This window comes from Microcaecilia unicolor, unplaced genomic scaffold (assembly GCF_901765095.1).
Source record: "Microcaecilia unicolor unplaced genomic scaffold, aMicUni1.1, whole genome shotgun sequence".
Lineage (NCBI taxonomy): Eukaryota > Metazoa > Chordata > Amphibia > Gymnophiona > Siphonopidae > Microcaecilia > Microcaecilia unicolor.
This window is the reverse complement of record NW_021963819.1, coordinates 235,874-253,186: the sequence shown is the minus strand read 5'-3', so window position 1 is coordinate 253,186 and position 17,313 is coordinate 235,874. Positions and strand designations below refer to the sequence as shown.

Sequence of the window (17,313 nt, the reverse complement as noted above, 5' to 3'; positions counted from 1 at the left end):
ACTTACAAAATCAGCAAGGGATCAAATACTTATTTCCCCCACTGTATACATTTCCCATCTGCAAACAGAAAGGGGACTTACCAGGCTTCAGGAGGACTTTGGCCACCCTGAGAGGATCCAGGGCATTAGCAGGGTGCTTTCCCAGAGTCACTGGGCGACAAGAGCAGCCAGCCACCAGGTCGCTGCGACTTTAAAGATTCCCTCCTGTCCTCTCCCACTGCTGCCATGTCTCGTATGGGAAGCGACAAGGACCATTGTAGAAAGACAGAGAACCCTGGAACTGTAAGAAAAATACCCAGCATTCACAGATTAATGTAAAACAAGCACAGCGTCAGGCGTGAGAAATGTCAGTCAACACAATCTCATACCAGACAGAAACACTTGAGAATAACGACAACAGATAAGATTATAGAAAAATGGGAAAAATGGTTATACTCTGGAACTCATTGCCGGAGAAGGTAGTGACGGCAGCTGGCCTTGCTGAATTTAAAGGGGGTCTGGACAGATTCCTGAAGGAAAAGTCCATTGATCGTTATTAAATTTTGGGGTTTTGCCAGGTTCTTGGGGCCTGGATTGGCCACTGTCAGAGACGGAGTGCTGGGCTTGATGGACCTTTGGTCTTTTCCCAGCGTGGCAGTGCTTATGTACTTATAAGACTTAAGGCAGTGTTTATCCAAGTCAGTCCTGGAGAACCCCCTTGCCAGTCAGGTTTTCGGGATAGCCACAATGAATATGCATGAGATTGATTTGTATACACTGTCCTCATTGTATGCACATCTCTTTTATGTACATTCATATCCTGAACATCTGACTGGCAAGGGGGTTCTCTCCAGGACTAACTTGAGAAACACCGACCTAAAGTGAGCCCCTACGTCTTGCCCCATCCTTGACCATCTTTAAATCTAGATTGAAAGCCCACCTCTTCAACATTGCTTTTGACTTCTAACCACTTATACCTCTCGCTTCTACCTACCCTCCTCTTTCCTCTACACATTAATTGATTTGCTTGCTTTATTATTATTGTCTATTAGATTGTAAGCTCTTTGAGCAGGGACTGTCTTTCTTCTATGTTTGTGCAGCGCTGCGTATGCACCCGAAGTGGTGAACTGGATTAGGAACTGGTTGACGGACAGACGCCAGAGGGTGGTGGTGAATGGAATTCGCTCGGAGGAGGGAAAGGTGAGTAGTGGAGTGCCTCAAGGATCGGTGCTGGGGCCGATTCTGTTCAATATATTTGTGAGTGACATTGCCGAAGGGTTAGAAGGTAAAGTTTGCCTATTTGCAGATGATACTAAGATCTGTAACAGAGTGGACACCCTGGAGGGAGTGGAAAACATGAAAAAGGACCTACGGAAGCTAGAAGAGTGGTCTAAGGTTTGGCAATTAAAATTCAATGCGAAGAAATGCAAAGTGATGCACTTAGGGAATAGAAATCCACGGGAGACGTATGTGTTAGGCGGGGAGAGTCTGATAAGTACAGACGGGGAGAGGGATCTTGGGGTGATACCGTGTTTCCACGAAAATAAGACACTGTCTTATATTAATTTTTGCCCCCAAAAATGCACTAGGTCTTATTTTCAGGGGCTGTCTTATTTTTCGGGGAAACATTGGGGTTGGATCGGGGTTGGCCCGCCTGCCCGCCGTCGCTCCCGGAACTAACCTTAAACGCCTCCTTTCACCTTCGCAGCAAGCAGCAGGGCAGGCCACTCCTTCCTTCCGTGTCCCGCCCTCGCCTGACGTAACATCCGCGAGGGCGGGGCACGGAAGGAAGGAGAGGTCTGCCCTGCTGCTTGCTGTGAAGGTGAAAGGAGGCGTTTAAGGTTAGTTCCGGGAGCGACGGAGGGTGGGTGATGGGGTGGCCTGGCGACCTCATGTGGGGGGGGGCGGCCCGGGGGCAGCCTTGTCCGGCTCTCGGCGGCCCTGCTTTCAAACAAAAATTTGCTAGGTCTTACTTTCGGGGGAGGCCTTATATCTACCAATTCAGGAAAACCTCTACTAGGTCTTATTTTCGGGGGATGTCTTACTTTCGGGGAAACAGGGTAGTATCTGAGGATTTGAAGGCGACGAAACAGTGTGACAAGGCGGTGGCCGTAGCTAGAAGGTTGTTAGGCTGTATAGAGAGAGGTGTGACCAGCAGAAGAAAGTGGGTGTTGATGCCCCTGTATAACTCGTTGGTGAGGCCCCACCTGGAGTATTGTGTTCAGTTTTGGAGGCCGTATCTTGCTAAGAATGTAAAAAGAATTGAAGCGGTGCAAAGAAAAGCTACGAGAATGGTACGGGATTTGCGTTACAAGACGTATGAGGAGAGACCTGCTGACCTGAACATGTATACTCTGGAGGAAAGGAGAAACAGGGGTGATATGATACAGACGTTCAAATATTTGAAAGGTATTAATCCGCAAATGAACCTTTTCCGGAGATGCGAAGGTGGTAGAATGAGAGCACATGAAATGAGATTGAAGGGGGGAAGACTCAGCGCTGCGTAACCCTAGTAGCACTTTAGAAATGTTAGTTAGTAGTTAGTAAGACTCAAGAAAAATGTCAGGAAGTATTTTTTCACGGAGAGGGTGGTGGATGCTTGGAATGCCCTCCCGCGGGAGGTGGTGGAAACGAAAACAGTAACAGAATTCAAACATGCGTGAGATAAACATAAAGGAATCCTGTTCAGAAGGAATGGATCCTAAGGAGCTTAGCCAAGATTGGGTGACAGAGCCGGTGGTGGGAGGCGGGGATGGTGGTTGGGAGGCAGGGATAGTGCTGGGCAGACTTATACGGTCTGTGCCAGAGCCGGTGGTGGGAGGCGGAACTGGTGGTTGGGAGGCGGGGATAGTGCTGGGCAGACTTATACGGTCTGTGCCAGAGCCGGTGGTGGGAGGCGGGGCTGGTGGTTGGGAGGCGGGGATAGTGCTGGGCAGACTTATACGGTCTGTGCCAGAGCCGTTGGTGGGAGGCGGGGATGGTGGTTGGGAGGCGGGGATAGTGCTGGGCAGACTTGCACGGTCTGTGCCCTGAAAAGGACAGGTACAAATCAAGGTAAGGTATACACAAAAAGTAGCACACACGAGTTATCTTGTTGGGCAGACTGGATGGACCGGGCAGGTCTTTTTCTGCCGTCATCTACTATGTTACTATGAGACATATTTTCAAAGCACTTTGGGAGGCTAAGTTCCATAGGTTTCTATGGAACTTTGGGAGGCTAAGTGCTTTGAAAATGAGCCTCTATGTATGTTTGTAGCGCTATATAAATGCTAAATAGTAGTAGTAGTACTAAAGAGCGGAGGAGTAGCCTAATGGTTAGTGCAGTGGCCCAAGAGCCAGGGGAACAGGGTTCGATTCCCACTGCAGCTCCTTGTGATCTTGGGCAAGTCACTTAACCCTCCATTGCCCCAGGTACAAAATAACTACTTGTACATAATATGTAAACCACTTTGATTGAAACCACAGAAAGCTGATATATCAAATCCCATCCCCTTTGTTAATAGAAGTGGAGAAGGACTCATATAATAGCACACCCCAGAGTTTATAAACAAACTCATGAAATAATACAATTTTTCTCCAATCGATCTCAACAAAAACCCATTGATTCGGGGCAGTGAGCCCTCGGACCACAGTTGTAGGCCTGACCGCGGCAGACAGGTCACCTCTGAAGCTAAAGAAAAGGACACAAAGCAGTGGCTCAAAAGCTAAGCGAGGTTGAAACTCAGGCACTGGCGAGGCCAGGAGAGCTGAGTTCTGAAGGCCCAGGAAGAGGGTTTGGGCTTCCGTGAAATATGTCCAGACCCATGACGTCCAGGGAAGTTCCTGCCGCTAGCCTGATAAACAAAGGGCTGTGGCGTTCAGCCGACGGGATGCCGTCCCACAGAGGCCCCCGATGGAGAAGTGCTTGTCGGGGTAAAGAACTCACGGCAAGACTGCGACATTTAGGAGCTCTGCACTTCCCAAAAACAGATATAAACCTAGAGAGAGATCTTACTGAAAAGCTAGCGGGTCAATATTCAAAGTGAATTAAGTGGGCAGGAGAGGCTCCCAGTTGGTTGAATCGCTTGTGTGGGACTATTCAGTGGCATTTAATCAGATAGTGCTGCTAAATATCAGCACTAACTGCTAAACTTAAAATTACCAATTTTGAGGGTGGTCCGGGGGTGGAGTGGAACGGCAGACGTGAATTGCTTGTTTACTCTCTCCAAAAGTACTAGGCCTAGCGTGCACGCAATGAAGCTACTAAGTCGTAATTTAAAACAAACTGGAGAAAATATTTCTTCACTCAACATGTAATTAAACTCTGGAATTCATTCCAGGAGAATGTGGTAAAACCTATTAGCTTAGCAGGGTTTTAAAAAAAAAAAAAGGTTTGGATAATTTCCTAAAAGAAAAGTCCATAAGCCATATTCCTGGGATTAAGTAGTATAAAATCTGTTTTACTCTTTTGCGATCTGTCAGATACTTGCGACCTGGATTGGCCGCTGTTGGAAAAAGGATACTGGGTTTGATGGACCTTGTCTGTACCAATATGGTGACACTTATGTTCTCATGGAGCAGACACTTATGCTGTTAAGTGTCACTATTCAACACTTAACCGCCTAAGTTACAGACAAATCCGACAGCATAAAACACAATCCTATCTTTATCCAGTTTCACTTAGGCAGTTAAGTACTGAATATGGCACTTAATCACAAAAGAGAGAGCCGGCCTTACAAACCCATGTATTCAATGCTGGTGCCTGCACATGGGTTGGAACTGGATATCCACGACCACTTGAACTTCAGGAAATCAAAAAGGCCTACCCCAACAACCCCACGTAACCCTCTTCACCTACCAACACAGCATGACTATGATCGCACAGGACAACACGCAATCTTCATCCATTCTGACCCTCCACTTATACCTCATACGATCACTATACAACTTTGTATTTGTTATCCACCGACTGGGCAAACGCCTTTGACCGTACTATGTAAGCCACATTGAGCCTGCAAATAGGTGGGAAAATGTGGGGTACAAATGCAATAAATAAATAGGGTATAGATCTAGCTAAAAGAACACTCACTGACGCCCATTTAATATTTACACCTAGGTCTTCAACATCTTCTAGAAGTTTAGGTAATTGGATTCTTTCTTGCCTTCTAATGTTTGATTATAAAATGGTATTGAAGTGATAAAAGTAGTGCTTTACACATAGAAATAAACTTCTCTAAAATGGTACATGATGTGTGAACATGAAGCTATGTACCCACAGCCAGCCCGTACATGATCACGGACTGACTGAAGATATTTCCGGGGGCAGGTTAAGGAGGCTTTGTATTCAGGGGAACACTTTTAAAATGTTGTACCTGCTCTGTTTCACGCACAGGCTTAATTTATGGGCATATTATGGGCAAGTATTCCTGTGTAAGAAAAGGAATGGTGCACAATTATAAATTACCCCCATAATAAACTGAAGAGATATCCGATATCGGGATTTCCTAATGTAAATTCCCGTTTCAGAGTTGAAAAATACGTTTTTAGTTCACTCAAAATTTTGTATTGAGATACACAATTACAAACAAAATGAAACGTCACAGTCATACATACAATTTCAGAAACACCAAGACTAGGTGTCCAAACGATAGAGAAGGAATGCATCAAATCACCACCCCCCCTCCCCCAGTGCACAGGACTTCCGCATGCACTTGACCTTTTTCATCAGAACTGTATTTAGTCTCTCATCTAGATAAGATTTTAGGTCTGGTTCCTCAAGAGAAGCACCTTGGGAAGGAGGGTTGGTCGGTCGGTCTGTCCGTCCATCCACACCCACAAATCTGCACATAGGATCCTCAGGAGCTTAACCGAGATTGGATAGCAGAGCCGGTAGTAGGAGACGGGGCTGGAGGTTGGGAGGCGGGGATAGTGCGGGGCAGACTTATACGGTCTGTGCCAGAGCCAGTGGTGGGAGGCAGGACTGGAGGTTGGGAGGCAGGGATAGCGCTGGGCAGACTTATACGGTCTGTGCCAGAGCCGGTGGTGGGAGGCAGGGATAGTGCTGGGCAGACTTATACGGTCTATGCCAGAGCCGGTGGTTGGGAGGCGGGGCTAGTGCTGGGCAGACTTATACGGTCTGTGCCCTGAAGAGCACAGGTACAAATCAAAGTAGGGTATACACAAAAGTAGCACACATGAGTTGTCTTGTTGGGCAGACTGGATGGACCGTGCAGGTCTTTTTCTGCCGTCATCTACTATGTTACTATATAAAGTAGCAAATAGTGAAGTGGTGAGCAGACCAGGCCTCATCACCTGAAAATGATTGGGGGAGGGGAGGCAATGATGGCACTGTTACACCTTCCCTTCTCTCCTCCACCCCTTCCGACACACTCTCTCTCTTCCTCCCCCCTAACAGTAGGTTGTGAGTTCCTGTCTGGGGATGCAGCTTGGGCAGGCTATCCATAGACACACCATCAGCCCACCAGTGGCGTAGCCACAAGTGGGCTTGGGTAGGCCAGGGCCCACCCATTTATGGCTCAGGCCCACCCAACAGTAGCACACGTTTAGTGGTAACTGGCAGGAATCCCAAGCTCTGCCAGCTGAAGATTTTCCCGATGGTAACGAAAACGCTACTCTCCATGACAATTGGCACCTGCGCATGCTCAGTTTTCAGTGCATGCCAGCTGGCAAGGTGGAAAGAAGCGTTTTCCCACCAGCTGAGGGGGGGGGGGGGAGAAGAACACTTGGTGCCCACCCAATTCTTGCCTAGGCCCACCCAAGATCTGTTGTCTGGCTACGCCCCTGCAGCCCACACCCCTGGGGGGGGGTCCCATGCTCAGTGTGACTGCAATAATAGGCTTTTCACCACATAAAATTTGATAAGATCTGCCCCCTTTCCTTCTCAGCTCCTTGACCCCCAGATCCTTGCAGCAGAACACTTACTGGTGCAGCTCTTCAGATACAGTTCCCACTTTGAAAGGAGCATCGTAGCTGGGCCCAAATTCCCTCTAAATGTGTCAGGGCCACAGATGTTCTCAGTGTTGAGATAACAGGGTATTGAGCACTTATGCACTAATTACTTGTGCTCACACTGCCCAGTGACAAGTAACCTGCACCTTCATCACCCAGTGTCCTATTCTGTATTATGTCTCTAGATTAACAGTGTTGACCTGCCTTCCAACGTCATCAAGGTGGGGTTCACCCCCCCCCCAAATACACAGCAGGGCCTGCTTGGGCTATATGCTTATACACCATACTACACCCATTTTCCAATTGATCTTCCCTTGGATTGGATCTCTGTGGCTTTAAGTGTAGTCCATGGAAAGCAATTGCGCCAGCCGGGTTTTACTTCCATTGCTTTCAATGGAAAGCAATGGAAGTAAAACCCGGCTGGCTCAATCCGTCCTCCTTTTTCTGGAGCCATATGGTAACCCTAACCTGCACCTTCATCACCCAGTGTCCTATTCTGTATTATGTCTCTAGATTAACAGTGTTGACCTGCCTTCCAACGTCATCAAGGTGGGGTTCACCCCCCCCTCCTCCCCCCCAAATACACAGCAGGGCCTGCTTGGGCTATATGCTTATACACCATACTACACCCATTTTTCAATTGATCTTCCCTTGGATTGGATCTCTGTGGCTTTAAGTGTAGTCCAGCCACACCGGTGGCCAGAGAACCAGAGCAGACAGGGGTTCAAATGCCACCGTCGCTGCCAGGTCACTCAGGAGGGAGACTTTTGGGCCGGTCCCGGTGTATTATGGGAATCGCAGAAGCGATACAATCGTGGACTACAAATACCACACTGCTTTTGGGAGCTAAGTTTAAAACCATGACGGCCCCCTCCCAGAATAGGTAACTGGGCAAGTCACTTAACCCTCCACTGTCTCGGGTACAATAAACCCTCTGCAGACAGGGAAATATACTCTGTAGCTGAAAACTTACCGGAAAAGCGTGAGCTCAATCCGACACCAAATTGCTCGATGTCCTTTGATTGGGGGGAGGGGGGGGTCACGAATTAAACTCAGATCTCACCCAGGAAGATGGACGGGTCTCACAAAACACCCCAGATCCCCTTCCACGGTCGCCATGTACCCGGAAGAAAGCTCTTGCAGGAGTCATTTGTTTATCCGTGCACTGCACCCCCACCACGGCCCGATCCTCTGTGCATCGACAGGGCCCCCGCTCCGATCCCTCCAAAGCGTGCCAGGACGGGGGGGATTTAAACGTCTTCTTTTCCGCGCTTAGCCTGCGATCGCCCTGCACCGTAGGCCCCGGAAGCCCGTGGAAGTCCCAGCAATACCCCGGGCCGGGCTGCAGAGGAAGCTGCACAGGGGAAACCACTGGGCCGGTCGGCGGAGGAGGAGGGGGCGGCCTCCCTCTCTCTCTCCCTCCCTCTTGCGATTGGCACGGATCGGGCGGCCCCGGCGGGGGCGGAGCCCAGCGGACGCCCCGGCAGGCAGAGGGTTAACGCCCAGGTTGCACGGATAAGCGCTCACTCCGTGCCAGCCTTGGGCTCGTGTGCGGGACAGGGGGCGATCGTGCCAGTGCAACCACCCCCGGCAGACCGATGGCAACGCGGATCGACAAGGAAGCCTGCAGGGAAGCCTATAACCTGGTCCGGGATGATGCCAGTGGCATCAGCTGGTGAGTAGCCCCGGGGCTGCCAGGAGATTTTTGCGGGGCCAGTTAGTAGTAGCCACCATAGGAGCCAAATTTCCAGAATTATCGGGGGTGCTCGAGCAGCACCCACAGAGCCGGCTCCTATGGTAGCCACCGTGTTCCTACAAAAGATGGGGGCTGTGTATGCAAAGGGTAACTGGCCCTCACCCCTCTGTTGTACATTAGAACAGTGTTACACCTCCCCCCACTCCATCCCACCCACCCAAACTGGGACCCTGGTAGGGTGTGCCACCTTTTAAAAAGGAGATCAGCCTGTGCTACCCTCTCCTGCTGGGTTATTCCACCCCGTTATCCGTAGTGACTGATCGTTTCTTTCTCTCTCCTTTTTCCCAGGGTAACTTTTAAATATTCAGGTTCAACAATAGTTCCCGGGGATCAAGGCTCAGAATATCAGGAGTTTATAAATACGTGTACAGGTAAGGGGAGCTTGCATTGCATGCGTTAATGAGTAGGGAAAAGCTTGGCTGTAATAACGTTTCCGAAAAGGAATGGGCAGGTGTTAAGGAGTAGGAGTGAGTTATTATATCCGCAGATAATAATGTGTTGTATAAAATACTTAGACGATATCGATTCATAGACGATAGAAACGCCCTAACAGTTTAGCAGACTTGGGTCATCAGAATGTGTGTGTGGGAGTTTTTATAGCTGTACCGAACTCTTATATAGACTTTTTTTATTTAACTTCCTTCATATTAACAAGGGAGAAAATGATTAATTTATTTCTAGTTAAGCCATTTGGTTTAACGTGTAAAGCACCAGTGAAAAGGCAACTTGGGAGGGGGAAGGGAGTTTTTGGAATTGTGATAAGGAGTTTGAAACCGAAATCCTTTCAGAGCTGTAGAATTTATTAGTATTGTAACTCCATTATTTCAAAGGGGGTAAACAACCGCCTTACATCAAGTTTTTGAGTCCATAGCTAGCTTAAAGATTATGTGAACTGAATTTAAATCGATAGTACTTAAACATTTAAAAAAAAAAAAAAAAACTGGGCTTGGCAGCAGACAGCTTACATTCTGAAGGGAAGTTTTATGCAAGACAAAAGTACCCAAGTTAGCAGGTATCTTTGCTTTTTCACACCTAAACTATTGGACCAGAAAGTACTTCAGCAGGGCTTTTGTGCGTATTCACAAAATTTTTCATTTCACGTCATTTACATGATCCTTCATTTTTTGCTCGGGTTTTTTTCATAACTGGAGCAGTATCATTGGCAGCTTTGCCCTCTTTCAGTAGTGCGTGCACTATTAATGACACCCCCCGCCCTCCATATCACGTATTCACACTTCTTGCCTTGCTGTTGTGACTACTACATTGTAAGTGTCTTGAAAAGGTTCTCTGTTAGATTTTTAATCAAATAATATTGTCAGGCAAAAATTTGCAAAACAGTAGTGTTGATTCCGCACTGTAGTTATATTGTTCTGAAAAGGAATGTAAGGGCAGCAGAACCCACATCATCTTAAAGCACAAAAGATGAATTTTCCTTTAACAAATTCAGAGGATCACCAGACATCCAGACTTAGCCTGTTCGCAATAAGTTTGCGAGGGTCGGGGCTTCAGAGCTGTAGCTTTGGGTTCATGCAATTTAGACCTGGAACTTTTTTCAGTGGTTGCTCAGTCATTCATTCTTCTCTTCCTGTACTGGGGTCGGTTGGTGTGAGTAGCATGAGGGGCTAGGACTGTAGAACTACAGTACATTTTTGGTTGGAAGCAATTAACACGTTGTAACTTGCTGCAGTGGGGTGGAATGAAAAACCTATTTCCTCTTGTTTGATTTCCTGATAAGACACTTCTGTTGTTGGGTTATAACCTTATAAGTCACTGCTGTGCTGCCCAAGTATGAGCTGTCTTTTATCTCTGCGGAGTCTTCGGTACCAGAGACTGAACCTAAGAGCAGATGTGGCAAAAATGTAAGAATGCTCCCTGCTTTCAAGGGCCTTGCAGCTGAATATTAAAGTAAGAGTTTAATTACACGTTGAGTGAAGAAACATTTTCTATGATTCGTTTTAAATTTACTATTGTAGACGAGGGGGCAAGCAATGAAGCTACAATGTAGTAAATTTAAAACAAATCCTTGTGACTCTGGGCAAGTCACTTAACCCTCCATTGCCCCATGTAAGCCGCATTGAGCCTGCCATGAGTGGGAAACAAATCGGAGAAACTTTTCTTCACTCAACGTGTAATTAAACTCTGGAATTCGTTGCCAGAGAATGTGGTAAAGGTGGTTAGCTTAGCGGAGTTTTAAAAAGGTTTGGACGGCTTCCTAAAGGAAAAGTCCATAGACCATTATTAAATGGACTTGGGGAAAAGCCACTATTTCTGGGATAAGCAGTATACAATGTTTTGTACGTTTTTGGGACCTTGCCAGGTATTTGTGACCTGGATTGGCCACTGTTGGAAGCAGGATGCTGGGCTCGATGGAGTACGGCAATACTTATGTACTTATGTAGGATGGTTTCTGCTGGACTGAGGGAGGGTGAGAGAAGGTGGAACTTTTCATGTTCTCATTTTCTTCTAGTATGGAAAAATTTGCTGTTCGCTGACTGGTGCCTATCAGCTAGTCTCACTTGTTCTTCATACGTCCCCCATCTGTCCCATTTATATTTAGAAACGTACAACCAATATCGTACTTGGAAGATTAAAGACGTTCAGGCGATTTATATATATACACGGATCTTCTTTGATGCTGATAGTACGGGTCTGATGTGGCTTTCTACACAAATCCTGGTCCCCTTCTTCATCCCTCCCCCATCCAGATATCGTGGCTCACTGCAGTGTTGCTTCCCCTATTCTCCAAACCATCTTCATGGTTCCTTAGTAGAAAACATTTGTCCTTTCCGCTTTCTAGCAGTAGAATATTTTTTTCATTTGTCTTATCTTGTCTTGGGGGACCTTATTACCCACCTAATCCCTTAAGGTTCAGAGTAGGGTAACGAAAGACATTGCTGGTACAATAACCAGGAATTATAATCTAGTATAATCATTTTTTTTTGTTACATTTGTACCCCGTGCTTTCCCACTCATGGTAGGCTCAATGCGGCTTACAGGTACTTATTTGTACCTGGGGCAATGGAGTGCCCTAGTGGTTAGGGTGGTGGACTTTGGTCCTGGGGAACTGAGTTTGATTCCCACTTCAGGCACAGGCAGCTCCTTGTGACTCTGGGCAAGTCACTTAACCCTCCATTGCCCCATGTAAGCCGCATTGAGCCTGCCACGAGTGGGAAAGCGCAGGGTACAAATGTAACAAAATAAAATAGATACTATAGGAGATTCTACATGGAATGTTGCTACTATTGGAGATTCTACATGGAATGTTGCTACTATTGGAGATTCTACATGGAATGTTGCTAGTGGAATAGCAACATTCCATGTAGAATCTCCAATAGGCTTCTGTTTCTTTGAGGACGTCAGACTCACAGAAGCAGAAGCCTGCGCGGCCACATTGGTGATCTGCAAGGGCCGACTTCTACATGGAATGTTGCTAGTGGAATAGCAACATTCCATGTAGAATCTCAAATAGTAAAATAGTAGCAACAGTGGAAGAGTGGCCTAGTGGTTAGAGTGGTGGACTTTGGTCCTGAGGAACTGAGTTCGATTCCCACTTCAGGGGCAGGCAGCTCCTTGTGACTCTGGGCAAGTCACTTAACCCTCCATTGCCCCATGTAAGCTGCATTGAGCCTGCCATGAGTGGGAAAGCGCGGGGTATAAATGTAACAAAATAAATAAATGTTCGGTGTACCTTTATCCTCTTATTTAACTTGACATGTACATCCAGATTGCTATTTTTGCCTTTTCCAGAGATCCATGATAGCTGCTTTGGTAACTGGGCAGGGGGAGGAGGCAGAAGTTACAGTCATCGATAGTGGACTCCTAGTCCACTGAAAGTAGTAGATGACGGCAGATAAAGACCTTCATGGTCCATCTAGTCTGCCCTCTAAGATTCACTGCATCGTAATGGTTTTAACATATATATTCTTGATCCGTCGTTGCCATTCCTTTAACCCTGAACAGTTCAAACATCATCTTTCAACCACACAGGTGAAACAGATTAGTTTGCACAGCACAGGGATCTGAAGACACAGTCTGTGGCTCAGGGTAAGCAGGTTGGAATTGCACGGCCTGGTCTCTGAGAAGCAGGGACCGTTCAACACATTGCTGCCAACAGAGCCACAGCCCTACCTACTACTACTGCTTATCATCTCTATAGCGCTACTAGACTTATGCAGCGCTGTACACTTGAACATGAAGAGACAGTCCCTGCTCGACAGCTTACAATCTAATTAGGACAGACAAACAGGACAAACAAGAGATAAGGGAATATTAACATGAGGATGATAAAATAAGGGTTCTGAACAAGTGAATAAGGGTTAGGAGTTAAAATCAGCATCAAAAAGGTGGGCTTTTAGCTTAGATTTGAAGACGGCCAGAGATGGAGCTTGACGTAACAGCTCAGGAAGTCTATTCCAGGCATATGGTGCAGCAAGATAAAAGGAACGGAGTCTGGAGTTAGCGGTGGAGAAGAAGGGTGCAGCTAAGAGAGATTTACCCAGTGAACGGAGTTCCTGGGGAGGAATGTAGGGAGAGATGAGAGTGGAGAGGTACTGAGGAGCTGCAGAGTGAATGCACTTGTAGGTCAATAAGAGGTGTTTGAACTGACTACTCCAACGCCTCCCCAGACTACAACTGTCCCGTGACTCCGCAAACTAGTCCAACGCCCCCCCCCCCCCCCCAACTACCCCCAACACGGACACATAGAATTGTGCAAAACAACTGGAAAGAATTCCATGAGCCATGCTTTCCCCACTTGTTTAACTGATTGATTACGTCACACCAGTACTTGACACAAGGAGGTTTAATGATTGAAAGCCCCCGGGGGAAAAAATATGACAGAAAAACCCAGCAGCCAATCAGATCAAAGCTTTCTTTCGGGACGTTCTCTGGTGACAACGTCACAGGAAAGACGTGGGCGCATAAATTATGATGTGCCTATACGTCCATACCTTCTGGGCCAGGAGCAGCCAGAGCGTTCGCCACGTGCAAAACTACTTCTTCTCACTGAAGTTGAAGGCCATCTCACGACTGGCATAGCGCGAGACCAGGGGCGAGCGGTAGCAATTGAACTCCTCGTCCGGGTCCGGCAGTAGAACCAGACATGGCAGGACTACTGACCGTTGGGGCTTCGGTCTCATAAGGGTCTGGGCCACCCGCCGCCATACTCACTGCGTACGGAGAGGCAGATCAACTCGCAGGTGTTGGGCCAAAGAGGAGGTCTGGAGAAAGGTGGGGGAGGGGGTAGAAGAGGAACAAAGCAAAAGATGGATGGGACAGAGGGGGGAATACATGGATGGGATTCGGAAGAACAGGGATGTGGGGGTGGGGCAGAGCAGGAGAGACGGGAATTTGGAAGGGATAATGAGGACCTGGAAGATGGCACTATGAGTTCTACTTATTTCTGTACCGCTACTAGACACATGCAGCACTGTAAGTATAGGGGTTCATGGGTTGGGGGTAAGAGAAGGGATAAAGTGTGTGGAGAGGTTGAGGCATGGTATGAATAACCTGAAGGACTTGAGAGAGGATTGAAAAAGGATGGGGGGTGCTGTGGAGGGGTATGGGAGAAGGAGATGGGTTGAGTGAGGGTGGAAATGGGGTTAAAAAGATGGTGAAAGAGGTAAAAGGAGAGAGAATGGCCCGGAGGCAAGGAAAATAAGGAAAAACAGGGATGGAGCCTGGGGCTGGTTAGGAAATGACAAGCAGTGGGAGGGTGAGTGAGTACAGAAGATAGAAATGAGACCAGGGAGTGAGTGAAAGATAGAGAAGGGAGATGGGGGGATAGGAGACTGGGGAATGAGATAGACGGAGGGAACACTGGGAGATGAGGTGAAAAGGAGACTAAGGACTTGGGGAGACTGAGGGCTAAAATCACATAGGAGTGAATATAGAAACAGAGAAGAGAAAGATGAAAGATGAAACAAACAAAAATCAGTAGCAGACACATTTAGAGAAGGAAAGGAAGAGGGCAGAGAAGAAATAGGGAAACTTGGAAATGAATTTGAGAAGACCAGCACAAGCCAAGTGAAACAGACTGGGACCAACCCAATTAGAAAAATAAAATGTCCAGGCAACAAAGGTAGAAAAGAAAAAATATATATATATATATATTCAGTGCTGTTTAAGGCTTGGGATTTGTCCGCTTTGGGAAATTGTGCATCTTTTCTATTTTTGTATTTATGGTTTATTTTGTATTTGATATACCGTCTTTAGCAACCAGGCAGTTCAAAATGGTGTACAATTAAAATAACAACATTTAGCAGAGTACAGTAGAAAATACATTTTCTGTTTTTCTTTTAGCAGTATTTTCACAGTTTATGGACTCTGGCTTTCTTGGGCAGAGGGAAGGAAGGTCTCCATTTCAGTTTTTGTCAGCATGTTCTTTGTGGTTCCCAGTTCTTTAGCAGATGAGGGTCTACTACTACTACTACTACTACTACTTAACATTTCTAGAGCGCTACTAGGGTTACGCAGCGCTGTACAAATTAACAATTAAGGATGGTCCCTGCTCGGAAGAGCTTACAATCTAAAGGACGAAATGTCAAGTTGGGGTAGATAAGTTTTCCTGAGAAGAGGTGTAGTGGTTAGGTGCCGAAGGCGACATTGAAGAGGTGGGCTTTGAGCATTGATTTGAAGATGGGTAGGGAGGGGGCACGGCGTATGGGCTCAGGGAGTTTGTTCCAGGCGTGGGGTGAGGCGAGACAGAAGGGGCGGAGCCTGGAGTTGGAGGTGGTGGAGAAGGTCTGTCCACGTTCTGCATGTGCAACTGAGGTGAAGAATTCTGCTAGCATGTAGTGTCTGTGTAGGAATCTAACAGTCCTGCTTGTTCCAGGTTCCCAATAGCAGGTGTATCGGTGCTCTAGGGCCCAGGGTAATATTTATAGCGCTTTCCTTCCCTGGGAAGGTTAGAGCTGTTGTGGTGTGGGAAGTTTTCTATATATTTTCGAAGTGTCTTTTTGCAGGGTTTTGTTCTATTCTCCGAGGACAAGCAGGCTGCTTGTTCTCACTGATGGGTGACGTCCACGGCAGCCCCTCCAATCGGAAACTTCACTAGCAAAGTCCTTTGCTAGCCCTCGCGCGCCCGCGCGCACCGCGCATGCGCGGCCGTCTTCCCGCCCGAAACCGGCTCGAGCCGGCCAGTCTTCTTTTGTCCGCACTCGGTACGGTCGTGTTTTCGCCGTGTCGAGCCCCGGAAAGTCGACCTCGCGCGTCCAATTTGTTTGAACGTGTTTTTTTCCTTCGGGAAAGCTTTGTCCTAGTCGGGAAGTGCTCCGGAAACCCCCCGCCGGGTTTCGTGTAAATCCTCCCCGTACTTCCAGCTTTTTTGCCCCGGTAAGTTTTCTTTCGTCGTCGGGGTAGGCCTTTTTTCGGCCTCGGTCGAGATTTTTTCTCCCTCTAAATTTGGTGCTTCGAATTTCGCCATTTCGGCTTTTGATTTCGCCGGCGTGATTTTTCCGCCCATGACATCGAAGCCTTCCAGCGGCTTCAAGAAGTGCACCCAGTGCGCCCGGGTTATCTCGCTCACTGATCGACACTCGTCGTGTCTTCAGTGTCTGGGGGCCGAGCACCGCCCTCAGAACTGCAGTCTGTGTTCCCTGCTTCAAAGGCGGACTCAGGTAGCGAGACTAGCCCAGTGGAACGTGTTGTTCTCGGGCTCTTCGTCGGCATCGGCACCGGGATCTTCGAGTGCATCGACGTCGTCAGCGTCCAGACCATCTTCCTCGGCCGCCCCTGCATCGAGTGCATCGAGGCATCGGGCCTCTGCATCGGCGCCGAGACATCGGATAGCTGCATCGACGTCGGTGGTACCAGGACCTCGTCTGCTGATGTCGTCGGACGGTGGTGCATCGGGTGGAGTGCAGGTGAGGGCTGTCCATTCCCCTGCTGGTGGCGGTGAGCCCTCGGGTGGGTCTCCGCCTACCCTGAGGGCTCCTGCGGTACAGCCCCCCCGAGATCGACCTTCTTCAGTCTCGGCCCCGAGGAAGCGACGGGTGGATTCGACGTCCTCCTCGTCGGTGCCGGGGAGCTCCGGTGACATGCTTCGGAAGAAATCGAAGAAGCATCGACACCGGTCTCCTCCCCGTGTCGGCACCGAGAGCTCTGGGTCGCCGAGGGATTCGGCACCCAGCAGGCATCGGCACCGAGAGGACCGCTCACCCTCTGTTCAGGAGGTGTCGATGCGCTCCGCTCTGGACAGCCCGGAACAGCCTCCACGCCCGGAACAGGTACTGACGTCGACGCCTGCATCGACCTCTCAGCCTTTCTCTGCAGCCGCTCTAAACGAGAGCCTCCGGGCCGTTCTCCCAGAGATTCTGGGAGAGCTGTTGCGCCCTACCCCTCCGGTACCGGCGGTGCTTGCGCCACCGGTACCGTCGAGCGTGGCGCCGGCTGGCCCATCGCCCAGGTTGAGGTCCCCGACGTCGGTACCGCGTGCGGTACCGACCGCGGCCACCTCCCAGGAAGGCTCCCCGACTACGTCGGCGGAGGGAGCTTCGCCGATGCGGGCGAGGGAGTCTACCTCTCGACGCCCCCATCGTGGACAGGGTTCCACGGAGTCGAGCAGGGCGAGGTTGCAGACACAGGTCCGTGAACTTGTGTCTGACACCGAGGGTGAGGCCTCGTGGGAGGAA

General features: G+C 48.6%; 2 protein-coding genes across 3 annotated transcripts in view; one reads left to right on the top strand and one right to left on the bottom strand.

Annotated features, from left to right (window-relative positions):
• LOC115459663 (kelch-like protein 36) overlaps window positions 1–8,357 on the bottom strand; it is a 41,470-nt gene extending 33,113 nt beyond the window's left edge. For both annotated transcript variants that reach the window (XM_030189469.1, XM_030189470.1), the window contains exons 1-2: window positions 7,901–8,357; window positions 82–280 (exon numbers count right to left, since the gene is read on the bottom strand). The gene's annotated coding sequence lies outside the window, so the exon portion shown is untranslated. The remainder of the gene's footprint in view (window positions 1–81; window positions 281–7,900) is intronic.
• Window positions 8,358–8,435: 78 nt separating this feature from the next.
• LOC115459664 (coactosin-like protein) overlaps window positions 8,436–17,313 on the top strand; it is a 62,452-nt gene continuing 53,574 nt past the window's right edge. Inside the window, exons 1-2 of the mRNA XM_030189471.1 lie at window positions 8,436–8,602; window positions 8,972–9,054. Of these exons, the coding sequence (XP_030045331.1) occupies window positions 8,526–8,602; window positions 8,972–9,054 (160 nt within the window). The 5' untranslated portion in view covers window positions 8,436–8,525. The remainder of the gene's footprint in view (window positions 8,603–8,971; window positions 9,055–17,313) is intronic.